Below are 27,428 nucleotides of genomic sequence, written 5' to 3' on the forward strand. Positions count from 1 at the left end.
GTTGGACATTTACATTGGACCCTTTTCTCTCTTGCTCTCGGTGAAGGCGGACACTTTTTCCCTCTGCTCCCTCCCTGCTCATGCCTGCCCTACTTGCTCTGTTTTTTTCTCTTTTTCTATATTTTTGGAGACTTTCTTTGCACATCCTCCAATTCTACAAATTATGGATCTGGTCAACTGGTCTCTCAATTCAAATGATAAAATATTCGATGAGAAGTCTGGCCACAGAAGAGCCTCTTGTCCTGTGGGGACACACCCGGCGGGATTCACCCTGGATTTATTCATGATAACAGGATTTCTGCTGTTTGGAGCTTGTGGATTCCTGGATTATCGGCAAATTTGTGATGGACTTGGCCGAACTAGAGAACACTCAAGAGTGTTGGTGTGGACAGAGACGAGGACTCTAAAACTCACTAATGAGTTGGAATCGATCTTGGAGAAGTTGCTAGTTTCGGTTCAGTGGAACAACCAAACTAATATGGATGATTGGGAACCGAGATGTCTTGGAGAGACTTTAGGGAAGATTGAAATTTATAATCTTCCCAACCTAAGACATTCTGTTTCTGAATTGGCTTTTCCTGTGTGGCCTTGGAAGGGCTGCATATTTCTAATCTCCTTGAAGATATGTAAACACAACGCTCTTCCCACCTCACCCCCTCCTGTATCCATGGAGTTGTGAAGCTGAGCGCTCCTAAAGACATTCTTGGATTAACAACATCTTATTGGACTTTGCCAGGGGCTCAGTAGAGTTTCTTCGTGGCCCTTTGACGTCACCGCCTTCACTCGTGTCTTTGTTTTGCCCTTTGTTTTGTCTGAATGTTGCCATGTTTGCCCTAATGTGTCCTTTCCTCTTTTTCGTTAGAAACGGTGGAGTACTCACTATTTAACCCAGAAAAGGATTATTTTAGTTTATTAGTAATATCAGAAATTGTGGAGTACGCACTATTTAGATCAATATTATACAGCCCAGAAATGGAATCAGAATTAGAATTAGAATAACTACGAACTTGGAATCCAGAAATACTTAACAGGAACAGTCACTGCTTAGTTTATATTACTATTAACCCAGAAAAGGATTTAGAACAAACTTAGAATTGTGGAGTTCTCACTTTAACCCAGAGCATGCTAGTTTTTTTAATGCTTTTTCCACCACTACATGATATGTATATTGCATATGACATAACATTATTCAGAGATGCAATGAGTTTATAACAGTTGTGCTAATCGTCTGTTGATTTGCAGCAGTCCATGTTAACAACAGATATAGAGGGCCCCAAAGTAAAATTTTGCTTTGTCCATATGGAGGCTTGGGCCGGCAGCCCTGATGCCAACAATCTCCAGAAAACATATTAAACACTGTAGCATGTGTTACACGCACCAGGACTGGTGTCAGTGTAACAGATGGTGATTTTCCTGTAAAAAGTATAGAACAGGTAGGAGTGATGAGGCAGAAACAGGTCTGCAGTGTTCCTCTCCTGATCCATTCTGTCTGATATCAATCACATCATACACAGCATCACGATGGACACATCTTTTAAATAATTGCCCATTTAGCCTGGAATCAGACATTGTTCAGCCTGGAATGTGCATCTCTCCACTCACATCTGTATTTCTGCCAGAGTTCTTCTAAGGACATGGAGTATCCGGTCGAGGACATTTTAAAGGACGCGGTTGATAGCAACTCACCGCGGCTGCGTAGTGTCCGTCTCTAGGCAACCGTGACAACAGCGTCGGACCGTAGCATTCCAGGTGGTTGGGGGGGAGGGTCCTTTTTCTCCTGCCACAACAATTTAGCTGACCTTAATATTTCTTGTGTTTTATTTAGGTAATTATTGTTACACTTAGTGTTGATATGTGTGTGATAGGCATGTCTATTGGACATTTATAGAAATACGGAACAAATCGAGTCCCAAATCGGCTCAATACGGGACGCAACATTTATAAGCCAAATACAGGACAATTCTGTATTTTACGGGACGGGTGGCAACCCTAGCTGCAGTACATAACTTTAATAAAAAATATGTTTTCTCCATATTTGTTAAAGCTGTCACCATGTCGTAGCAGTTTATGAGACAGATAATCTGTGAAAACAATCAATCTCCTCCATCTCCTTCCTGAATTACTATTACTGGTTAAGGTAATGCACTGTTCTGACCAAAACAACCAATCAGAACTAGTAGGACGCTCTTAGCACTGTGAATGATCCTCATTCACTCACTGCTAAATGTGCTAATGGTGGAGAAACAACTTATCATTACAAGAAACCGTTTATCTGCCGTCATTGGTAGCTATGCTAACTAAACTGAGCATTCATACTTTGAATCTGCACAGCTCTGTGCTATGCTAGCTGCATCATGGCACAAATCAAGTGGGGGAAGGATGAGCAGCACCACATGGGATTGTGATTGACAGCACTAAAACTCTCCTGCCACTGACTGGTTGTTTCTAGAGAACACTGGGAGAAAGCAGAGGAAATAGATTTTTCACAGATTACCTCTCATACCATACTGTCACAACATAATGACAGTTTTAAAAAATATGTGAAAAAAAATATTTATATAAAATACTGCAGCTTTAATTTCACTCAGGAGAGGAAAGGTCAGGAGGGACGTGGGTTAGAGCTGCTGCTGACTGACTCATCTGTTGTTAAGTGGTAAACAGTTAAATATATGAATATCTTGGTAATTCTTTTCCTTAATTCATTAAATGCTAGTGAAAAGGAGGTGAACAGTAGTTTGTAGCTTAGCTAATGATGCTAAGCGGTTGATAATCTCACACAGTCCCCCTCTTTTTTTAAAAAAACCCCGATTTTATAACTTTTCTTAGCAGCATAGTAACAGCCACAATCGTCCGTGTCTTTCACTGACGTCACTCTCAAGCGCTCCAAGCAGGAACGAACCATTTAATGCTGACAGGGGGTGTGTTCAGGGCAAATATGGATGTGTGTTTTTTGGCCTGGGAGATGGTAACATTAAATTTTTACTGCTAAAAACAATCTTTGAAAATACAATTTGATAATTTTTGTAATTGACAGGGCTCTGTTTTTTGTTTTTTTATTTCTATGAACAAAAAATAAATAATTAAATTGTGGACGGCTCCCTGTTGGTCAGGGCCCCTAGAATTGTCATCACTTTTCCCCCATATACTGCACCCCTGGTCATGTTCAGAGCAATGAAGCTCCAAGACCGAGTCCTCTCTGTCCAGGCGTTGCCCCTCAGCGCTACATTACCGGACGCAGGTGCAAGTTCACCTGAGGGACATACGTACACCTCGGAGCTACGAAATATCCCAACACTTCTCAGCTTTAAGGATCCTTTTTTAATTTTATGGTTCTGTATGAAAATATCAGAGTGGTGCTGGGAAAAGGTATTTGAAATCATCAAATAATATTTAATTGATAAATTATATTATTTATAAAGGACAAAAATATCAAAGCTAAATGGACTGAACTTATATAGCAGTTTATCCAATCATTTTGACCACTCAAAGCACTTGTGGTTCTTAACCTTTTTTGAGGTAGCGAACCTACCAGTTTCATATGCGCATTCACTGAACCCTTCGGTAGTGATAAATAATATATGATTTTTCCCCCCCAAAATTCAAGACATAGGGGTGACCCAACTAGAGATTAGTTGGGTCATGATCACCAAGTCTTCTTAAAAGGTAGAGTCTCTGAGAACAGTTCTTCAAAATATAGTCAGTGTTTTCAGCAAAGTTGAGCTGACTGTCCAGGAACGACCCAAGGTATTTAAGATTTGCCACAGTTTCAACAAGTTGGCCATCGAGAGAAACTGGAACCACTTTAAGGTCTTGTTTAGATCATTTAATTAGCTCTACATTCTTAAGAGAATGAAAAAATAATAATAAATAATAAAGACTTTGCGGTATTCTGATTTAGTAATGTAATTATATTAGCTGTGTTACCACCCCCACGCCACTAGAGGCAGTAGCAACCCCGAAAAGATGCGACTAAGGAGCAGATTTAGAAGTTCACTGAAAGCTACAGAATTTGGTAAAACCGGTGAGCTTTGCTGGAGTAATTAAAGACACAAGTTCAAATCCATGCTGAGAGTGGAGCTACTTCAATCAGTGCTCCTCCGCAGCCCTAATTTGCTAAGCAATGTAACGTGATCCTCTGATTGGTTAAGCAATGTAACGTGATCCTCTGATTGGCTAAGCAATGTAACGTGATCCTCTGCAGCAAGTGATGGCAAAATGGGGCGTCATCATGACTTTACACAAGTGTGTGTTTACCTCCGCGGCACTAGACTCACATTCACACACTGATCAGTTGGAGTTAAATGCCTTACCCAAGGGCACATTGACATGAGGAAGCTGGAATCGAACCTACAACCTTCCGATCGCAAGACTTCTCTACCCACACAGCCACTGTCGCCCAGATTACTTTTTTATGACTAAGCTGGCTCTATGCGAAAAAGAGACAGAAATTTTGCACCATTTGTTCAATCATGAATGAAGTGTTTAATCATAGTTTTTCAGGACATTCTGAAAGCTGAATAGATCAAGCTAGAAGCTAGAAGTTACCTTTTGCTAATGGCAGTTTCTCTCTGGAAAACTTTCATTTAGGCTAGTGACTGAATATGATTTTATTAATATTTTAAAGCTATACAGCAATACCAGTTGTTGAATCACGGTAACCATTTAAACCAGTCCAAATTGTATCCGTAGTAGAGTTTAGATACAACAACATATTAGAGCCATTGTATAAAAGAAGTTGGAAATTTCTGCCAAATACGTTTTTTAGATACAATCTCAGACGTTTTCTAGAAAAAAAACAAAATAAGAAATTTCTGAGCTCCAAAAGCAAAATTTTTGATAAAAAAAACTAATTAATCTAAAAATAGTTGACTTCTGAAACTTTTTGAGATGCCAAGTTTAAATTTCTGAGATTAATATAAAAATGTCCACGTTTTTAGTGGAAATCTTCTCGTTTATTATTTTCTATCTACAATGGCCATAATATACTGTAATAAATTATATAATAATAACTCATCATTCACTTTTATTTCATAACCTGCAGTGGTACATGTTAAAGTAATGTGGGTTATACAACACATTCCTGACTCCAACAATGGGGACTGCATTGATAATTAATGCTAACTGGCTAGCAAGCTATTGACTCAACAAAGCAAATGTAGTGAACCGATGTCAGTTTTCATCAGGGTCAATGTTTGCAAAAAGTGAAATATAAAACTAGAGGACACTGGAAATCTGTCAAGGTTGCAAACATAATCTGACGTCTAAGCAACCATTAAAAATCCCACTGAGGAACCAGCTTTACCTCCATGCTGCTTTTCCAGCCAAGCGCCATCAGTGTGTGCCTTTGTACGCCATTTTACTCTGCCCACAGGTATCAAGCTGTCCAACGCAGTGGCCTTTTGTAAATACCATGCAGGGCCTCAAACACGGCCAAGAACCTATTAGTTGGACATGAAAGACAGAATATGCGAATCTCTGGCAGCCGGCTAAAGGAGGGAAGGAGAATGATTGGACTCAAAGAGTCTCTGTATACTAATTTGTGTGTGTGTGAGCAACCCAGAAAAAAAAACACTTAAATCTATGTATGCTGGCTCATTTGGCTCATATTTTGGTAATTATAAAACCAACCACCAGCTGTAAAGTCATTCACAAGCTCCAGTCGGACACAAGTGCACACAGGTCCGCTGTGCAGGAGAGAGGCTCTCCTCCACGTTGTAATTAGGCCTGGTCACTGCAGAAACGCTGTAATGGATAACCCTGTCTGAAAACGGCCAGAGGCAGCACACATTATTGAGCATGCTGTTGCTATGTACGGATGTGTGTGTGTGTGTGTGTGTGTGTGTGCAGAGGCAGAGAGAGGTTTTTTTTCCCTCTACTCTTTGTTTGGTTTCATGTTGACTCTTTGGATTATGTGCACATTATTAAATGCAGAGTTTCAAACCGTGCGTCTTTCCACACGTCCAGATGTGACAGATTTTTTTTATGAGGACAGAAATATCAATGCAATTTAATGCAGTTATTTAAATACTTGACTTAACAGAATAACTTAAAAGCACTTTAGTGGAGCTAATTGTCAGAAAATGTTAAAATAAAGGGTTAAAACCACCAGTGTTCAATAAAACTTAATACACATCCATAAGTTTCTAAAATTTTAACAGCATAATATGTAAGTGAAAATACCACAGTTCCGTCATATTTACACAAAAACATGCTACAAAATCTAATTACTAAATAACAACGGCTGCGTTTCCTTTGAACATACAACTGAACAAATTAAAATGACAAAAATAAGTTTGCCAGCATGAGATGGTTTTTCGGCTGTATAGAAAATAGTACATTTAATAAAACTGCAATGGAAACGTTGTGAACAAACTGATTTGTGTGTGATTTTAATTGTATTTCTTTTTGAATGAAAATACTGCTTTGCAAAATTGTGCTTTATCAACATCAGCAGAATGTCAAAACTTTTTGTTCACATTTGTAATAGCAACACAGCTATTGGTTATGACAGTTACAATAATTTCATCTAACACTTATTGACTGGTAATTTTGACACAGTAAAGACATATGACCCACTTCATTTAGTAGTAAGACTGACATGACACTGTCATAAATATGACATAGCACCTGAAATGAACATGAAGGAGTCTTTATGAATGTCTATGACTATTGTCATGAAGTGTCATTTGGAAAATTTGTAATGCAGAGTTGCTTTAAAGTTACTACTTTGCATTGAAAGTGTCATTATTTACCAAATAATTAAAAGTTAGTAATTTTAGTGGACTTTTAATGCAACTTTTAAAGCAATTTTGCATTAAAAGTGTCATGATAACAGTCAGAAACATTCATGAAGACTCTTTCACGTTCATAACAGCTGTTATGTCATGTTTATGACAGTGTCATGTCAGTCTTATGCACACCTCTTCAAATAAAGTGTTACCGGAAAATCTTAGCCGCTTTGCTGTGTTTGAGTCACCGTAACATAGAGGGGGTGGTTCTGTTCCGTTTTGTGTAGGTTTAAAGACATTTCCACAACAAAAATAGAAGACTTTTCAACAACGTGGTTTAGCATAAAGTGTTAAAATAAAACACTCATGTTCTTAAACAAATGAAATCCTGAAAGACCAAAATCTTCTTTGCAGCTTTGCTTCAGCTTATTGAGTTTTAAGTAATGCAGTTTCCTTCAGGCCCCATCAGAGCATTTCAATCACGCTGCAGTCTTGACTTTGACTAGGCCAATGACATCAATAAAATTGAAGGGAAGGGTTGAGAGGAAACAGCATACATACCAAAAGCCTGACAAACTAGGAGCTGAAGTTGTGATGCCTGCTGATTACGTGAATCCCGTTGTTCTAGAAGAGGCCTCTTCTTCTAGAACAACGGGATTCACATCTTTGATAGCATGAGGTCATCAAGGTGTGTAGCTGTGTTAGAATGACCCAATGTACTTCATGTACCAGGTCTGTAAAGCAGGGGCAAATGGTCACATTATTTGAATTGGATTATGAACACAAAAGCTTTGTGTTTATGTCTTACATTTTTATTTGATTATTTTCAAAAGAAATAAAGCCACTAAATTGAAATGCTGCATAGAGAGAATTTTCAGCTATCCAATTTTCATCCAATCAGAATTTATCCAGTTCAGTTGCTAGGCTACAGGCTACAGCAGAGGTGTCCAAAGTGGGTCCTGGAGGGCTGGTATCCTGCATGTTTTAGTTCCCTCCCTGGTGATAAAACAACCTTTTCAGCATGTCATTGTTCTTCTTAGGCCTCTAATGAGTGTCATTTGATCCAGGTGAGCTAAACCAGGGAGGGAACTAAAACATGCAGGATGCTGGTTACTGGGAACTGCAGGGTTAGTCTCTACCTCTGGCTTTAAAAACAACTTCCTGTGTTGTGTTTTAGCTGACGTTGATTGAATTTTAGCACAATGCTTCAGACTTCGCTCTCAATCTCATTATATTATTGGATTAAAAATCATTAAAAATACAACCATTATGGGAGTGAAAAATTGACTGGTACCCAGGAACTTTTTGGGTTTGAATTGTAACCTGACGTCTTTCTGCATGGAGTTTAAATGTTCTTCCTAAACAAGCCTGGTGTTTCTCTAGATATTTCCTCTCTGTCTCCAAAACATGCATGATGGGTTAATTGGTTAATTGGTCTTAATTGGTTAACTAATCCCTGTTAAGAGTGAGTTGGTGAGTGCATGGTGGTTGGTCTCTTGGTTACAACATGGCGACCGGTCCAGGATGTACCACATTAAACTGTATCTTATTTTTCACTCCAGATCCAACACTACCCATGCCTACTTTCAAGGGAACAATGAAACTTCACAAAATAATACAGCAGCCTGCTGGAAGCTGAAGAGCTCTTGAGGCTGGAAGTGACTGATCGTGGACCATGAATGCATCACATTTCCCTCTTTACCCGTCTCCTTCCACGTCCTCCTCCTCTTTCCACCCTCAGTGAGGGTGCCAACAGATGATTCTTGCCAAGAGTGTCCCCTGGAGAAGCGTGTGGTGTCTCTCTTTCTTTCTGAGTCTGTGACTGCTTGCGAGAGTGCCCTTCCACTTTGATGGCAACATTGGCAGTAAGTGTCTAATAGAAGATAAGCAACTTTCAAGTGTTCACAGCCAAACACTTCCCCCAACATCATCAGGCTGAGTGTTAAGAGAGGGAACACTGTATCCTGTTTTCTATCTTCTAAAGATAGAAAACACACCCATGCAAGGACAGACTTTACTAACAGAATACAGAGTTTGGATCCTCTTCCTCAAAGCTGCCTGCATCACTTCTCTCTCTCTCTCTCTCTCTTACACACACACATACACACACACACACACACTCATTCCCAAGTCTGATGATGAATCCCAGAGATGGGTTTCAGCTCTTGAAGGACACTTAAGAGAAAGTGCAGCTTTGCACCAATATGCTGAAAGCTACCCACAATCATTTTTTCCTTTTAAAGTGTGTCCAACTCCTCCACAGAAACACACATCCACGTACACCAACCCCGGTGCGGCACTGGAGTGCTTTGAAACAACAAAAAAAGCGAAGGACGAAAGCAACAGACGGCACTTGTGTAGAAAGACAGAGGAAGAGTCCTTGACTGCCAGCTGACCCTGCAGCTTGTTTGTGCCGGTTCTGAAGAAGGCTTTCTGACGGGTTCAGTTTTATTAGGTGACAGGCGAGAGATGGAGGAAGAGATAAGAATGATGGAGGATACAAAAGGTCCGAGTCCACATTGTCAAGCAATGAGTACAACACACAACCTGCTGCCATGTACAGGTGCAGACTGATAAATGGTCGGCGATGTTTCTTTTATAGTCAGAGTGAATTGTCTTCTCATATAATGTCCCAACAGGCTGCAAAAACAGGACTGGATAGGACAATCGGAGGTGAAGGAAATGCATTCTTTATATGTCTTTATATTTAGCCTGGCAATTGCCTTCCTATGCAGTTCTGCTCAGTTCTAATCTCACTTGGATTCCTCTGGTAAATTTTTAACCCAGCCAATCAGCAAGCTAAAGCAGAAATTCTGAACGATGCCGATGAATGCCTGAGCTGTTTTAGGCTTGTAATCTGCCTGTTGTTTTAGTGATGGCAGTGCAGAAAGTGAACGGAGTGCAGTCTGTGGTGGCCACGCCCACAAAATCTGAATTAACATTAACAGCCTTGTTAATGTTAATGTTGTTTGGGTAGGCTAGGAAAACGGCAGTGAGCTTCTTGGTGTCGAACTGGCACATTACATGTGTCACGGCCAAATGTTAGAGAATGGGTAAAATTTTAGGAAGGTGATGATATGATCCTTGTTTTTTTGTTTTGAATGTAACACATTCAATAATGATGTAAGATGTAACTTTCATTTCAGTGTAGTTTTCGTTTCAAGAAAGCTACTTTAATCCGTAAAGTTTACTCAAAAGTCCAAAACCAAATTGGGTAATTTCAGTACCGTACTGCTGACTAACTTCTGTGTACCTGCAGGTACAATCGTTTCTTTACTTATTGAGAATAAATAATGTGTTTTCTTCTATCTCTTTTAGCTATTTGCATGCTCGTGTATACATGCACTCACATAGAACATGCGGGCAAAGCTAACGCTACAGAAAATTACACACTATGGGATCCCCTCTTTAGAGCGTAGCTTACATAGAGACTAAAAGGGAATTACAAACTGTTGTTTGATGGCATGTTGCTCTGTTAGCCCATGAGGATAGAATGAACAAACGGACCAGCTGTATTGTTAATAAATGGAATTCATGAATTCAACTCACTGACTCTTCTTCAACCTCATACATCAAGAACCTAAAGGAGAAAGGATAATTCTCCACAAACTCCATATAGTATTTTGCAAATAGACTAGAAAGAAGTTTTTCAGATTTTTATTTGTAAAAAAAACTGAAAACCTTATCTCAGATTCCTCTCTACTTCACAATGATGCACTATTTTGACTAGTCTGTCACAAAGCTATCAGTATCAAAGAGACGTTTCACCATCAGGCTTCAGCTGAACCTATACACACTAAAACATGCAGCTCTTAAAGACTGGACACTCCTGGCTGGCACAAACAACTTAAATAAATACTTGAAAGTGTATGTTGTACCAAGACAGTTTTGCAAGAGTCTAAATTATTCATATTTCCAACAAAATCCAAGTGATTTAGAAGCAAATCAGCCAGATCGATATAATGCTACACACTATTAGTGTCAGAGTGGTGAAAGACTGCTGCTGCTGCATTTCCACATTTTAATAAAAATAATAATAACAAAAACAAATTATAGATGATGAGTGCTGAGCTTTAGAGAGCAGAAAGTGAATCTGTAGTCTTGGCATGCACTGTTGGTGCAACATTAAAATGACACAGTGCAGTGTTTAGTGAGTCAGGATCATTTTCTCCATTTATGTGAATCCCAGAGGAATAAAACACACTGGATGTCTTAGATTGTAGAATCACATTTGTAGGATGTTTGTATTTCTCTTTCAAGAAAAGTATTTTTCTTTCCAATCTTATTAGTGAAGTTAGAGAAGCAACCATTTATAGAAACCAGTTTATAGGACTTCAGATGTTCAGGCGCCTTCAGGTTAACTGATTACACATTTTTATGCTTCCAAGCCTTAAATTAACAGTGAAAGACTTCTGATGAGTAGATTAATGATGAGTAGATCCAAGCATTCTCTACGAGTCAGTTATACTGGTAATAACCAATTTCTGCATAATTTTTATCATGCAGACATATCCTTTAGTACAAAAATTCAGGTACCAGTAGCAAAATGACAGAAAAAAAGCATGCAGATTCACATAATGTAAAATCTAATCAACTTGGTGCCAAGTGCACATATGGACACCCTTATGCTTGAACATGATGTTCGTGATGGACAATCAGTGACGAGCACAGAAGTCCAACAACAGAACACCACTCGAGTTCAGATCGGGAAGGGGGACCCATTGGAAGGGGGACCCATTGGAAGGGGGACCCACGTCTCCTCTTCGGGCTGAGCCCAGCCGGGCTCCGTGGGTAAAAGCTCGGCCACCAGGTGCTCGCCATCGTGCCCCACCTCCAGGACTGGCTCCAGAGTGGGGCCCCGGTGACCTGCATCTGGGCGAGGGAACGCCAGATCCAAAGTTCGTCTCCATCATAAGGGGTCTTCGGGCTGCACTTTGTCTGGTTCCTCACCTAGGACCTGTCTGCCTTGGGTGACCCTACCAGGAACATAAAGCCCCAGACAGCATAGCTCCTAGGATCATTGGGACACTCAAACCCCTCCACCACGATAAGGTGGCAGCCCAAGGAGGAGGCTTTGTGCTCTTTATTATTTATTTCACATTATATTTAAAATTCCTCATTCTGTTTTTTGAACCACACATAGTCAACCTATTATTTTGTTAGTTTCAGCTTCTTTGCTTTTTATTATACATTGGTTGTTCTGCTCCTAATTGCACTGACTGAACAAATTAAACTTGTGTTGTTTTTTTGACTAAGCTAACATCATAAGTGAGTTCAGCTGATTTTCTGTGTCGGCTGATATTTAAGTTCAGATATCGGTATCGTTATTAGAAGTGAAAAAAGTGGATCAGTGCATCCCTATTAGAAACAATCCTGTTAAAATATGCATGAATGAAAACAGCATATTGCAATACTTAGAATGTAAGAATAGTAACAAAAATGTTGCTTGATTTCTCTCAAATCTGGGATGCAGAGTCCTCCATGTTTAAGTGCACTCTTATCAAAGAAAGCATATGCAGACAAAAAGGAGCAGACGTAGAAAAGCTTGACTCTTTAGTCCAGAGACAACCAGGCTGTATGTGGAGAAGGAAAGAAACAGCTACTTTAATAATTTCCTTTCTTCGCGCCGTTTATCACAGGCTGCCCTCCAGCACTTGTCTTCTCACTGAGGAGTATATACTGAGGTCAGGACCTAAATACATCAGCTCTACCTACTGCTGAGCGCCAACAAGCTCTAAACCTGTCATCCTGTCCCTGTCTCCCAACGCATCCTTCCTGTCTGCTCTGACAGTCACCTTCTTCCCCTATTTACGAACGCCAAGAGACAGTCAGAGTGGGACAGATGGAGTAAATCACTGAAAGACATTTAGGCTGGAGCTCAAATTGGAAACACCATTTGGAAAATGTGGTTTTATTGACTTTGTAATGTGAGGCTGTGGAATTGCTATCGGCTTCTAATTGTGGATGCAACAAGATTTGTATCACAAACACACCTTAAGACCTCAGGGATAAAACCATAAACCGTTATATTCTTCTTTAGGCAAATAATGAGTTTTCCCACAAGTAACCAAAACATGGTTTATATTTTTATGATGAATGAGATTAAAAAGTGAACAATAACATTAGTGGAAACGTTTTTTTGCAGCTACTTCTTTGCCAGTGGAAAATAAGCAGCTGGCCAATAATCAAGCAAAACACACATTTTGTCTCAGTTGAGTTTGAATAAATGAAGTAACGGTTATTGCCCTAATACATCACTAATGAATGTTTAATGCAGTAAAAGCACTTTTTAAAGGCAAAATGGAGTTGCTAAAATATGTTAAGATCTTTCATGTTTGAAAACTCAGTTAATCAAAACTACAAGTAATATTCCTTCCTTGGTTACGAGTAAATCCATCCATCCATCCATCCATCCATTTTCTTCCGCTTATCCGGGATCAGGGTCGCGGGGGCAGCAGCTTCAGAAGGGAGGCCCAGACTTCCCTCTCCCCAGCCACTTCTTCAAGCTCCTCCGGGGGAATCCCAAGGCGTTCCCAGGCCAACCGAGAGACGTAATCCCTCCAGCGTGTCCTGGGTGTTCCACGAGGCCTCCTCCCGGTGGGACGTGCCCGGAACACCTCACCAGGGAGGCATCCAGAAGGCATCCTGACCAGATGCCCGAGCCTCAACTGGCTCCTCTCGACATGGAGGAGCAGCGGCTCTACTCTGAGTCCCTCCCAGATGACCGAGCTTCTCACCCTGTCTCTAAGGGAGAGCCCAGCCACCCTGCAGAGGAAACCCATTTCGGCCGCTTGTATCCGTGATCTCGTTCTTTCGGTCATGACACAAAGCTCATGACCATAGATGAGGGTGGGAACGTAGATCGACCGGTAAATCGAGAGCTTCACTTTTTGACTCAGCTCTCTCTTCACCACGACGGACCGGGACAGCGCCCGCTTCACGGCAGACGCTGCCCCAATCCGCCTGTCGATCTCCCGCTCCCTTCTTCCCTCATTCGTGAACAAGATCCCCAGATACTTAAACTCCTCCACTTGAGGCAGGACGACCCCCCTGACCCGGAGAAGGCACTCTACCCTTTTCCGGCTCAAGACCATGGCCTCGGATTTGGAGGCACTGAGCCTCATCCCAGCCGCTTCACACTCGGTCACGAACCGCTCCATTAGAGCTGCAGATCACGATCTGATGAAGCCAACAGGACCACATCATCCGCAAAAAGCAGAGATATCATCCTAAGGCCACCAAAACAGATCCCCTCAACATATCTGTGCCTAGAAATTCTGTCCATAAAAGTAATGAACAGAATCGGTGACAAAGGGCAGCCTTGGCGAAGTCCAACTCTCACCGGAAACGAGCCCGACTTACTGCCGGCAATGCGGACCAGACTCTTGACACCGGTCATACAGGGACCTGACAGCCCATATCAAAGGGCCGAGACCTTTGATATGGGTATCAAAGGTCTCGATATCAGCCGATACCCCATACTCCCGGAGAAGCCCCCACAGAGCCCCCCAAGGGACACGGTCGAACGCCTTCTCCAAGTCCACAAAACACATGTAGACTGGTTGGGCGAACTCCCAGAACCCTCCAGGACCCTGCTGAGGGTGTAGAGCTGGTCCAGTGTTCCACGACCAGGACGAAAACCACACTGCTCTTCCTGAATCCGAGGTTCGACTCTCCGACGGACCCTCCTCTCCAGGACCCCTGAATAGACCTTACCAGGGAGGCTTAAGAGTGTGACCCCCCTGTAATTGGAGCACACCCTCCGGTCCCCCTTTTTAAACAGGGGGACCACCACCTGGTCTGCCAATCCAGGGGAACTGCCCCCGATGTCCATGCGATATTGCAGATTCGTGGGAGCCAACACAACCCTACAACATCCAGAGCCTTAAGGAACTCCGGGTGGATCTCATTGACCCCCGGGGCCCTGCCACCGAGGAGCTTTTTGACCACCTCAGCGACCTCGTCCCCAGAGACTGGAGAGCCCAACCCAGAGTCCCCATGCTCAGCTTCCTCAACAGAAGGCATGTTGGTGGGATTGAGGAGGTCTTCAATGTATTCGGCCCACCGGCCCACAACGTCCCGAGTTGAGGTCAGCAGCGCACCATCCCCACTATAAACAGTGTTGGTGCTGCACTGCTTCCCCCTCCTGAGACGCCGGATGGTGGACCAGAATCGCCTCAAAGCCGTACGGAAGTCTTTCTCCATGGCCTCTCCAAACTCCTCCCACGCCCGAGTTTTTGCCTCAGCAACAACCCAAGCCGCATGCCGTTTCGCCCACCAGTACCCATCAGCTGCTTCTGGAGTCCCACAGGCCAAAAAGGCCCGGTCCACCACCGATTAAATCAACAGATGTTACTTTAGACATTCAATAATAATAAATAAAATAATACATCAATTAAGTCCCAAAGAGTAAAAATTAGTTTTAAGAAGCGATTTAAAATGATCCACGCTGTTGGCAGATCTAATCTGGAAAGGTAAAATGTTCCATAAAATAGGAGCAGCAACAGAAAAAGCGCAATCTCCTTAGGAGGAGTTCTCGGTGGAACTCCTCCTAAATGGATCCACATCTTCAGATACTGTGATATTATGAGTTCATTTCCTTTTGGGATAAAATAACGTGTTTTTTAATTGAACTGAATCACCTTTTCACCCTGAACTGTAGCATTACAAGGCAGAGAAATACTGAGTTTGATTCTAGCTTAAGCGGCTAAATGCTAACGTGGATTAACAATGAACACATCAGACTCATAGCTTCAGGCATTTGCTCTTTTAGATTTACTACATAAAAACCCACACAGTCATATTTCCTATTCAGCAGTACTGGTGCTTTCTTAGAAATCTTATCATAAATCAACATACTGATATGCTAACAAACTATTTCAATTCTGTATCACAAAGGCTCTTCATGTACAAACTCCTGTTACCCAGAAAGCAGTTGGGCACAATATCGCAACACCGTAAGTGAAACAATGACTGGGGCAGCTACTATATAAAGTACTCGGGGACCGCTTCTTTACAAATGTGGATGTGTAAAAATAGAGTATGGAACAAATCGGCAACCCAAACTGAAGCGTCTATTCTATGCGCCTTATAGTGCGGAAAATACGGTACTTCGCAATCTATCAGTGGTGGAAGTGTTGATAAAAATAGTGTTCATGTGAAAAGAGGGCTGTCGCTGCTGTAATTCTGGAACTGTAATGTGTTCATTTTAATGTAATTGTTTTGCTGTTTGTTTTGTTTAGCTGAATCAAAGAACATGGCCGTGCTCTTCCATGTTGGATGTCATCCAGATGAGCATGAAGGGAGATGGTGCGATGCGGCCGAAGTTTATTTTTCACTGAGGTCAGCAAACCAGTGGGACTTTTTACAGTAGCTAAGGTTTGCTGTAACTCAAGAGGAGAAAGAGTTTTAGTTGCAGCTCCGGTACTGGAATAGTTTGCCTCTGCAAATCAGGCAGCCTTCAGTAATAACTGTTAAGGGTTAAATCTCGTTTTGACTCTCTTTCTAAACGGAGTCATTTCATTGGTATGCAGCCCTCTTTCAATATTTGTGTTTGTTTCTAACTTTGTTTCTGTTCATTTCTGCGACTGTAATCCTTTGCTTTATACATACAATGCTGCTGTTTTTATGCTGCTTCATAAATAAATCTAATTGATATGATTGTAAAAAATTTCCTTATGCTGTTTGGATCATTGTTCATCATCAAATACGTTTCTTACGGTGTTCCTTTTTGAGTTTTCCATGACTGTTGTTCCTGGTGGAACCATTGATGTGATAATGTACAGAAGCCCACTGTCATGTCAGCACACCGCCTACCATCACACACGATGAACTGTAAGCGAGTGGGAGGAGAAGAGCAGCAGACGGCCACATTTGGTGTTTAATTCAGCAGAAGACACGAGTAAACTCCACAAGCTGCTTCATCTGCCAGGCTGACAGCAATGCTGCGTTGGCCATTGTTAAATATATAATAGTCTAATAGAAGGAATATGCCACTGCCTCGTGGTTGTTTAATTGTCGCCCCCTGCCTTCTCCAGATTGCACACCAGTTTTTAAGTGGATAGAGATGGGGGTTAGAATGAGCTTAACCACAGCAGACTGTAGCTGTATCTGTGCCAGATTTAAACTCAGACATCCATCTACTCAATCCCTCTCAAATTGTGCCACAGTGTGAAGGAGCAGCCATGCTTGAAGCCTTTAGAGCGGCTGAAGCAGCCAGTAAGGATTTGCTGAATGAGTAAATTAGAAAATATGGTTCAAATCCAATCCAATCTGGGAGCCGGGGCGCTGCTGGTTTTTCTGGTGATGGGGGTCAAAAGAGGGCGAAGATATGAAACTCAGGCTTCAGTTTATTTGCCAGTACTCTCTTTTTTCCCCACATACGTTTGAGTAATCTGTGATATAAATTCACAGAACCTTCAATACTCCTACAGTAAGAGGTGTACAAAAGTGTTTAAGAAAACTGCTATGAACATTATGTGAGTGGACCCAACACCAGCTAATCATGGTGTTTGTCCTGGATATCAGTCATTGGAAGAGAGAGCAATTAACCAACAGTCAGGATTTTGGATTGTGGAAGGAAAGACAAAGACCCACACATGCACATGGAGAACATGCTAACTCCATGCAGAAATAAATCATAACCTATTTATTCTCTTTAACTATTATGTTTTCATATTGGAAGCCATTCCAAAGCAAAGATAGATAACTTATCACTGCAATCTACTGACATGCATTTAAATAATAACTTTTTTAATGTTTGTGTTTCAAAAAACACCCTCACTCCCCAAAGTGTTAGATAAATATGGAGGCTCATAAAAGTTCCTTAAAATTACAACTACATTTGCTGCGTATCCAGCAGTGGCCTTTGCAGACGTGTTTATCACCCTCACCATCTCGCTCATTCTGCATGTTGGGATTTGATTGGCTATAATATTCTGAATGGAGATCTCTGCAGGTCAAGGCTACTTTTTCATGAGACTACTGTCTGGAAACTGATGGTGTTTTTAGATGTCAGTTGAAGAAAAGCTCCACGTTCAGAAGACACCCTGAACCAGCTGTAGGTGTCATGCCAGGCCACTGGATGGCGCTGTAATTTCAGTATGTTGTTGAAATGTGCATACAATTTTGTCTTTAAGCTTCCGCCTGATTTAGAAAATAGGAACTTGTCTCCATTGAACCAAATGCTAATGTCTGTTATGTTCTGTAACAGACGTGTTAAACTGAACATGTTAAGCAGCACAACGCAGCACAACGCAATCCGCCATTGTTTTTGTTACCTGCCTGCACAACGCAGAACAAACCCAAACATGCTGCCATGTTCGCTTTCACACCTGTGGAGTTGCTAACACCCACACAGGAAACGTGTGCAGGTATATGCTCCAGTTTTGCCCCTTATTTTTGGCACAGGTGGTTCTGTTTAAAACAATGATTTCTTAATGTTTTTTTTAATAGAATAACTAAGTAAATTTAAGGTTGAATTTTTTTCAACATTTTTCTGTGTTATTTTCTGTCCTTTACCAGGAATGTCAATAACAGTGGACGTGGTTGTAGTTTTTAGTTTTTTTTCTTACAAAACTTTGGACCTCCTGCTGGTAAAATGGCTCATTTACCCTTCACTGAATACTTAAAGCAATTGATTGGCTGGAATAATCTCCTCACTTGCTCCTAATTAGGAGTTAATTGAAAAGTATCAATGAGTAAAACAGCGCCAGAGCAGATGTAGATTGGAAACTCACACCAATAATTTCTAATTGATACTTTTTATCTTATTTTCTTTTTGTTTGTCCTTTCCTGATTTCTGCTCCAGCTGATGGAGTGACAGTGAAGAAAGAGGAAGATTAATTATGACCCTCAGGGACTTGGAAACAAGCAAGACGAGCCAGAATTGTAACACAGCTTTAGAAAAGCAGACGAGAGCTTCCCCTTTAATTCATGAGGGCGATGTGAGACAGAGTGAGATAACCCACAGGTTGGATTCTTCTCATAACAGAAAGAAAAAAGTAGAAAGAAATTATTCTGCAAATAATAAAGGTGTTACATTATTTCTTGAGCATCTGTCTTATCATCTCAGCTCTGTGAGTTATTTAAGCAGAATCCATCAGAAAATCCGATTTGCCTTAACTCGACACAACACTAATATGCTCCATTCTTTGTTAATTAATGCAGCACAAGGCCATTTACTGTTTCAATTAAGGATTGGGAATTACACTACATGAATCCGGTAAAGCACTTGAGTTTAAAATCTCTTGTTGCCCTCCTCTTTTCTTGCTTTCTGCCCCGAGGACAATACAAAAACAAGAGTAAACGCACCAGCTCATTTCCATAAAAATCCCCCACACGGCTCTAAAATATCTCCTCACACAGACAAACACATCATTCAGCTTGAAGAAAAAAAAGAAACACCACAGACACAAATCCTTTATGTCACAGAAGCAACGACATGCTGCGAGATATTATTCATATGGATCCACGTGGAAGTGGCATTATGAATACTTAATTTTTTAAAAGTGAAAGAAAGAGAAATCAAGAAACAATTCATCACTGGGAAGAAGGAAAGGTGTAAAGAATCCTGGGATCAGCAGGGATTCAGCCACACTTTGTTCTGTGAGACTGACACTGATTTGTACACAGTGACCACAAGTAAGAACCATCAGATTTATGGAGATAAAGATGATGTTCTTTTAATGTCTGCTGTTATAAGCTGACAGAAAACATCAGAACGAAGGCAGGACGTCCAAGAGGACAACTGCACGAACACTTCGGCTCCCAGTTTAAGCCGACTGGATCATTTCCTCTCCAGCTGAGCAAACTGGGAAACATACTGGCTAACTTGTTCACTTTATGAGCCCAGCTGGTTTTATTAAGGGAAACGATGTTGGAAAATAGTCTGAACGTATTAATAATATATTCAATTCAGTTCAAATTAAAAAAATACTTCATTGATCCCAAAGGGGAATTAAATGTTGTTCTAAGTCCTTAAGTCAGATTCTTCAGAGTCATTGTAGGTGATGATGGCTGTTGGCAGGAAAGATCTCCTGTAGCAGTCTGTATTACAGTGAATCTAAAGAAGCCTCTGACTTCTGAGTTTTCCAAAACAGTCTCATGTAGAGGATGGTCAGGGTTGGCCATAACTTTATTGATTTTATGAAGAATCTTTCTTTGCATCAATAAAGAACAGAACCAGCCTTCGTCATCCCTGGTTCTGATGCTGCCGGCCCAACAGCCTTAGGGAGGTAACGATACCACTGTATTTATAAAGCACTAGAAAACACTATTGAATTAATACAACAAATGGTGGGTGGCTCTGGTAGTGCTGGGCAATAAAGTAATTACAGTATTTTATCGTGGAACAAGCAACAAATAATAATAAAGATAGACTTTAAAATTCAATAATAGACAATGCATGTGGCCTATTAGGTCGGCCTTCGTTAGTTTAGTATTTTTACTAGATGCATCTTGTAGTGAAACATATTTGCAGTTCTAGGACTGCAGAAAGCAGCTGAAACACCAGTCATGACGTCAAAAGCAAAGCAATACGTTTATTTTTTCTGTTAGCTTTATCTGCACACAGAAATGAAACAATTTACAAAACTGGAATTATCTAATTATCTCATCAAAATGAACAGGTTAGCGTTAGCATAGGTGAGCAACAGCATGATGACAGTTTACTGCAGCTGTGTGTGTTGAGTCAAACACCTTTAGGAAACTTAAGATTGTTCTGCAGAAACATTATTATTCCTACTGGAGTTTTGAAATGTTTGAGTTTATTGAGCTCTTAATCAACTTTCAATCATTCCTAAAAAATAAATAAAATCAAGTTCCTGCTGTTCCAGCAGATGTCTTCCTCTGCTGTTTTTGTTGTTTTAAGTTCTTTTGATGACATGAAAAAATAACGTCTGGTTGGTACGTTTTTCATTATATACAATATAATTTTTATAGTTAATCATATAAACCAACTTAAAGCTCCTGTGTATCACACTCTGCTCCATAATTCATTTTAAAATTGTTTTTTCCCCATCATCCTTGTCCAATTCTACAAATTCACTCCCCCTCCTGCTACTTACACACTAAAACTTATCTCCATTTTTACATTTTTGTCAGTCTGAAACTTGCCCTTATTGCCACCCTGAAGCAAAGCAAGCAGAGAGAAACCAGAAGGTTTCTACATTTACTCCGCCTGCCTCTCCGCTGTGTCCAAGAACAAACACCAGAGGCCATTTAGGAAAAGCTCCTGGCTGGGGAGAAGGAGGCGAATCGGAACAGGATACAGATTTCTGTGGAAGCAGTAATACAGAATATTATGATATCAGTCCATCAGCTGCTGATAGGACAGGAAGGAGAAAACAAAGTCATGTCCATGGCAACTGCACCTAACCTAGGATGGACAACAAGACCAAACCTCAGGAGGCTGAAATCCTCTGGGACTTACAGGTTGCTGCAGTCCCTCCGTAAAAAAAACTGATAAAAACTTATTTCCTGTATGCATGATATGAAAAATGTCCTTTTAGTTTCAGTACCAGAGACAAGAAAACACTCATTTGCATCAGTTGCATGTAATCAGCAGCAACCTTTGAAGCCTGTGCTCTTTGTCTGCCTCCTCCGCCGGTGAGCAGATGGCAGTACCTGTGCCAGCCTCTCCTCTGCTCTCACAGGAAGAGAGTGGAAGAGAGAGATGTAACACATACCGTTCCCAGAGACGCGGTTCTCCAGGTCTCGGTGTCCAGCCTGCCTTGTGGAGACACTAAGTTGCAGATAGAGTCCCAGGTAATGTAAACTCCCCAGCAGCAGCCTGAACGCTCCCATTTCTTCGCTGTTTTCTCTTCTTTTCAGCCTCTTTTCTCTTCACATTGGGTAGAGTGCTTGACGAAAATTTTCTTTTTCTTTTATGGTCAGTTTATTTGTTTGTTCGTTTTTTATTCCAAGTGAGCGGTTCCTTCTGAGATAAAGGGGAAATGAAGAGAAAAGAAAAAAGTCTGCGTGATGTTCTCTGCCAGCTGCCCGACTAAACTGACTCACTGCCTCTGTCCTGTCGGCTCTACATGCGGCGGAGGGAGACCTCTCCCTCTACGGGAAGTGCCGCGGCTTGCAGCGGGGAATATCAATTATGAGAGGAGGGATATTAAAACCCGCTGTCTTTCTTTAGCTTGAAACTTAATCTTATATTTTGGGAACGTGCTTTTATGAGACAGAAAGGGTTCCACTTTATTACTTTATTATGTTTTGATTAATAAAAACTAGTTAATGTTGCGTTCCAGGTACCTCGGAATTCGGAGAGTGTTTGACGTCAAACCGGCGTGGTAGTTAACATAGTCGGGGAAATCGCGGTTGCGAACATAAACATTGTTCGCAGTGCCTCTAACAAACATAATTTCAGGCATTAATCCATTAGCATTATTCCAAAACCATTTTTATTTTGTTCAGCTTAGTGATGCAGGCGCTGTCATGCTCACATGTGTCATTTGATGCCAGAGCAGCCATATTGAAGTGTGAAGTCCGAGTTACAAGTCTTAACTGGGGGAGTGGTCAGAGTTGCCAAAAGACATATATATATTTGTTTGTTGACAAACAGACTTGCTTGTCTTATTGCTGTTAAAGATAGCCTGCAGTATCTAGATTTTATGACAAAAATGTTATTATATATAAAAATTCCCTTCTCATCCTCCATGGGTGGTCTTCTCTCTCTCTCTCTCTCTGTCCCTCTCTCACTCTCTCTCTCTCCATCTACCAGAAGCCTGGGAGCTTGAGGGTTCTCCTGCAGTATCTTGGCTGTACCTAGAACTGCACATTTCTGGACTGAGATGTCTGATGTTGTTCCTGGGATCTGTTTGAGCCACTGCTCCAGTTTGGGGGTGACTGCCCCGAGGGCCCCGATGACCACAGGCACCACTGTGGTCTTCACCTTCCAGGTCTTTTTCAGTTCCTCTCTGAGGTCCTGGTATTTCTCCAGTTTCTCCTGCTCCTTTTTCCTGATGTTGTAATCACTTGGTATTGCTACATCCACCACAACGGCTTTCCTCTGTTGTTTATCCAACACCACAATGTCCGGTTGGTTCACTATTACCATCCTGTCTGTCTGGATCTGGAAGTCCCACAGGATCTTAGCTCAGTCATTCTCCACCACCTTCGGGGGTGTTCCCCACATTGGTCTCAGGGCTTCCAGTCCATATTCTGCACAGATGTTCCTGTACACTATGCCCTCCTCTTGGTTATGTCGTTCCATGTACGCTTTCCCTGCCAGCATCTTGCACCCTGCTGTTAAGTGCTGGACTGTCTCAGGGGCCTCCTTGCACAACCTACACCTTGGGTCTTGTCTGGTGTGGTAGATCTGAGCCTCTATTGCTCTGGTGTTTAGAGTCTGTTCCTGTACAGCCAGAATGAGAGTCTCTGTGCTGTCCTTGAGTCCAGCTTTTTCCAGAAAGTGGTAAGATTTCCTGATATCAGAAACTTCAGTTATTTGTCGGTGGTACATCCCATGTAGGGGCTTGTCCTCCCATGATGGTACCTCCAGCACCTCGTCCTCTGTTCCCCATTTGTCTGAGACATTCGCTGAGCACATCGTCCGTTGAGGCTTTGTCCTTGATGTATTTATGTATCTTGGATGTTTCATCGTGGACAGTGGCTCTCACACTCACTAGTCCTCTGCTTCTCCTCCAGTATACGGCTTGTATACAGTCTCAGGGTGCTGGATTTGGGGTGGAACCCTCCATGTGGGGTTAGTAGCTTCTGAGTCTTAACATCCATGGCCTTCATCTCTTCCATTGGCCAGATAATTTTTCCTGCAGGGTATCTGATTACTGGTAAGGCATAGCTGTTTATTGCACGGATCTTGTTCTTGCCATTGAGCTGGCTTCTCAGGACTTGCCTTATTCGTTGGAGGTTTTTGGCTGTGGCTCTTTCCTTGTGACCTCATCGAGGTTGCCATTTGCTTGTGGTATTCCCAGGTACTTGTAACTGTCCTCAATGTCTGCTGTTGTTCCTTCTGTTCCTTCTGTTCCTTCTAGTTATTAATAACATGTTTTGACTAAAAATTCTATTATCTAGTTTTAGAATTAATTTAGTTAATGATGAATGTATTTGAAATTGTATTATTTCTGACTATATTAGAATCACATGAAAAGGTTTTGTTTAGTAATAGAAAATACTTAGGTTTATGGTGAATGAATGTCTTAATTCTTATTTGTTTCTAATTCCTAATTAGAAACAGGAATTGTACTTCATTATTTTCTGTTTATTATCTATTGCTTTTGGTTTGATATCAGGACTAAACTTTGGAGATGCTGAGTGCAGAAGAACACATTGGGTTTTTTGGAGATAACTTTTTATTGAATTAAAATAAAGTATTAAAGGTTTGTTCCTGGCAGAGCAGAAGAGAAACCAGAATTTCACAGCTACCTGTGAGGTTCCTGCATCTGTTTCTCTTTGCCCAGATGGCTGTAGAGCCACAGGAGGCCGGATAGTGTTAAGAAAATAAATTTAAAATAAGTTAGTTTTAGAATTTATCATGACTTGATTGAAATACCATAATTATAGTTTTAAAATTTATAACATATTCTGACCTATTGATATATTTTACTGTAGTTAAAGCAGATTGTTTGCCAAGATCTTCTGATCTGCTCTTTGTCTGTTGGGAAACAATCAGTAGGAAGTTCTAGCTTTTCACACTGATCTGTGAAAGACATAAACCACCATGAATTCGGAGAGTCTGCTTCCACCTTATTTAACAAAAGGTGTTTGATCTTGCGACCAAACTGCGGGACTTTTTCTAAATTTAAAAGGGCCAGAGATGCCTTCCAATTGGTCAAGTAGAGATACGCCTTATTTGAATACATTAAAGAGGAAAACACACCTACAGGTATAAAAGTTTGTGCACAAGGGAAACAATTCGGAAAAAAGCTGATTCATTTTACTTCTGCACCAGCTCTTTCTCCAAGGACGTCCTTGATATTTCTTTGTCTTCTTGTCTCAGGTAACAATGTTTGTATCTGTGTTTCTTCAGTTTCCTGTACTATCTTATATTTTCTTCTGAGTGGATTAAATTCTGTAATCCTGTGACGTCAACACGCATTGTTGTGTTTTTGTCCCCGCACGTGGCCACGCGAGAGAACCCGGGATCAAAAGGAAGTATCAGAGCCAGAGTTTTGCTAAATTTACCAGTAATATAAAAATTCTTCCTTAACAGCACACCCCCACACACGCACGCACACACACACACACACACACACACGCACGCACACACACACACACACACACACACACACACACACACACACACACATATATATATTATAGATGTTATATTGTTATATATAGATGTTATATATATGTTAAACTGTTACCATGTTGTGACATTTTGCTGTGAGCCAAATAATCTGAAATGATGGAGCTCTTCCTCCCAGCGCTAATATTGCAATCCATAGAAGTGCAGTGCACCAATAGCAGTCAGAAACAATCCTCCTCCTGGCGGTAAGAGCCGGGAGGAGGGTATTAGTGCTGTCAATCAATCTCATGTTTACGCTGATGCTCGTGCTAATGGCGGCGTCGGAGAAACAATTTACCCTTAAAGAAGAACTGTTTATCCATCGTCACCAGTGGCTGTGCTAATAGAATGCTCACTGACATTGGGAAGAAGCTATATCTGGTGCAGAACAAGGGGAGGTTGTAAGCAGCCTACACAAGCGTGATTGACTGCGCTAAGACTCTCCACACACGAGGAAGCAGAGGAGCCGTTTTCTTAGATTATTTGTCACATACTGTCAAGACATGGTGACAGTTTTAACTAAAAAATTAAAAAACAATTTTCTAAAAGTTATACTGCAGCTTTAAAAATAATAGTACAATGCTGTGACAGTATGAAAGGTTCACTTAAAAACAGCAATTTTTTTATTTTTAACAGTCATGAGAAATTAACAATGTTAGCTACAATACAGTCTACACCAAACAAAGATAAGCTAAAGTAGCCGAACCCCAATGGAACATGCCCGCTCCCTTCAGCAGAAAAGATGTAAACTGGAGATTTCCTCCTGCTAGAATGAAGTTTATACTCTCTACAGTCGCCCTGTGCTTACTAAGGATGGTGGATTGCATCAACTTCTTTTAACTACGTCTACTTTATGTATATATATACCTCTCCTTGGGCTGCCACCTTATCGTGGTGGAGGGGTTTGAGTGTCCCAATGATCCTAGGAGCTATGCTGTCTGGGGTTTTATGTTCCTGGTAGGGTCACCCAAGGCATACAGGTCCTAGGTGAGGAACCAGACAAAGCGCAGCCCGAAGACCCCATATGATGGACACAAACTTTGGACTTGGTTTTCCCTCGCCCGGACGCGGGTCACCGGGGCCCCACTCTGGAGCCAGGCCTGGAGGTGGGGCACAATGGCGAGCGCCTGGTGGCCGGGCTTTTACCCACGGAGCCCAGTCGGGCTCAGCCCGAAGAGGAGACGTGGGTCCCCCTTCCGATGGGCTTACCACCTGTCGGAGGGGCCAAAGGGGTCGGGTGCATTGTGCTATGGGCGGCAGCTGAGGGAGGGGACCCAGGTGGTCTGATCCTTGGCTGCAGAAGCTGGCTCTTGGGACGTGGAACGTCACCTCTCTGGTGGGGAAGGAACTGGAGCTAGTGTGCGAGGCTGAGAGGTTCTGGCTAGAAATAGTCGGCCTCACCTCGACACATGGCTCTGGTTCTGGAACCAGTCTTCTTGAGAGGGGCTGGACGTACTTCCACTCTGGAGTTGCCCATGGTGAGAGGCGCCAGGCAGGAGTGGGCATACTTGTTGCCCCCGATCTGGGCGCCTGTACGTTGGGGTTCACCCCGGTGAACGAGAGGGTAGCCTCCCTCCGCCTACGGGTGGGGGGACGGGTTCTGACTGTTGTCTGTGCTTACGGGCCGAACAACAGTTCAGATTACCCACCCTTCTTGGAGTCCTTAGAGGGGGTACTAGAGAGTGCCCCTCCTGGGGACTCCCATGTTCTACTGGGGGACTTCAACGCTCACCTGGGCAATGGCAGTGAGACCTGGAGGGGCGTGGTTGGGAGGAGCTGTCCACTGACCAATACCTGGTGGTGAGTTGGCTTCGGTGGTGGGGGAGGAAGGTGATCAGACCTGGCAGGTCCAAACGTGTAGTGAGGGTCTGCTGGGAACGTCTGGCGGAGTCCCCTGTGAGACGGAGCTTCAACTCTCATCTCCGGCAGAACTTCAAACCCATACCGGGGGAGGTGGGGGACATTGAGTCTGAGTGGACCATCTTCCGTACCTCGGAAGATGGTCCATGGCCGCAAGGTTGTTGGTGCCTGTCGCGGCGGCAACCCTCGAACCCGTTGGTGGACACCTTCGGTGAGGGATGCTGTCAAGCTGAAGAAGGAGTCCTACCGGGCCTTTTTGGCCTGTGGGACTCCAGAAGCAGCTGATGGGTACTGGTGGGCGAAACGGCATGCGGCTCGGGTTGTTGCTGAGGCAAAAACTCGGGCGTGGGAGGAGTTTGGAGAGGCCATGGAGAAAGACTTCTGTATGGCTTTGAGGCAATTCTGGTCCACCATCCGGCATCTTGGGAGGGGGAAGCAGTGCAGCACCAACACTGTTTATAGTGGGGATGGTGTGCTGCTGACCTCAACTCGGGACGTTGTGGGCCGGTGGGCCGAATACATTGAAGACCTCCTCAATCCCACCAACATGCCTTCTGTTGAGGAAGCTGAGCATGGGGACT

The 27,428-nt window shown here is 42.2% G+C and overlaps 1 protein-coding gene across 1 annotated transcript in view; it reads right to left on the minus strand.

Moving 5' to 3' along the window:
• Positions 1-21,735, minus strand: part of vstm2la (V-set and transmembrane domain containing 2 like a) — a 74,013-nt gene extending 52,278 nt beyond the window's left edge. Inside the window, exon 1 of the mRNA XM_008413143.3 lies at positions 21,416-21,735. Within this exon, the coding sequence (XP_008411365.1) occupies positions 21,416-21,533 (118 nt within the window). The 5' untranslated portion in view covers positions 21,534-21,735. The remainder of the gene's footprint in view (positions 1-21,415) is intronic.
• Between the last annotated feature and the right edge of the window lie 5,693 nt (positions 21,736-27,428).

The sequence above is a fragment of the Poecilia reticulata genome, chromosome 7, assembly GCF_904066995.2.
Source record: "Poecilia reticulata chromosome 7, P_reticulata-male-v2, whole genome shotgun sequence".
NCBI lineage: Eukaryota > Metazoa > Chordata > Actinopteri > Cyprinodontiformes > Poeciliidae > Poecilia > Poecilia reticulata.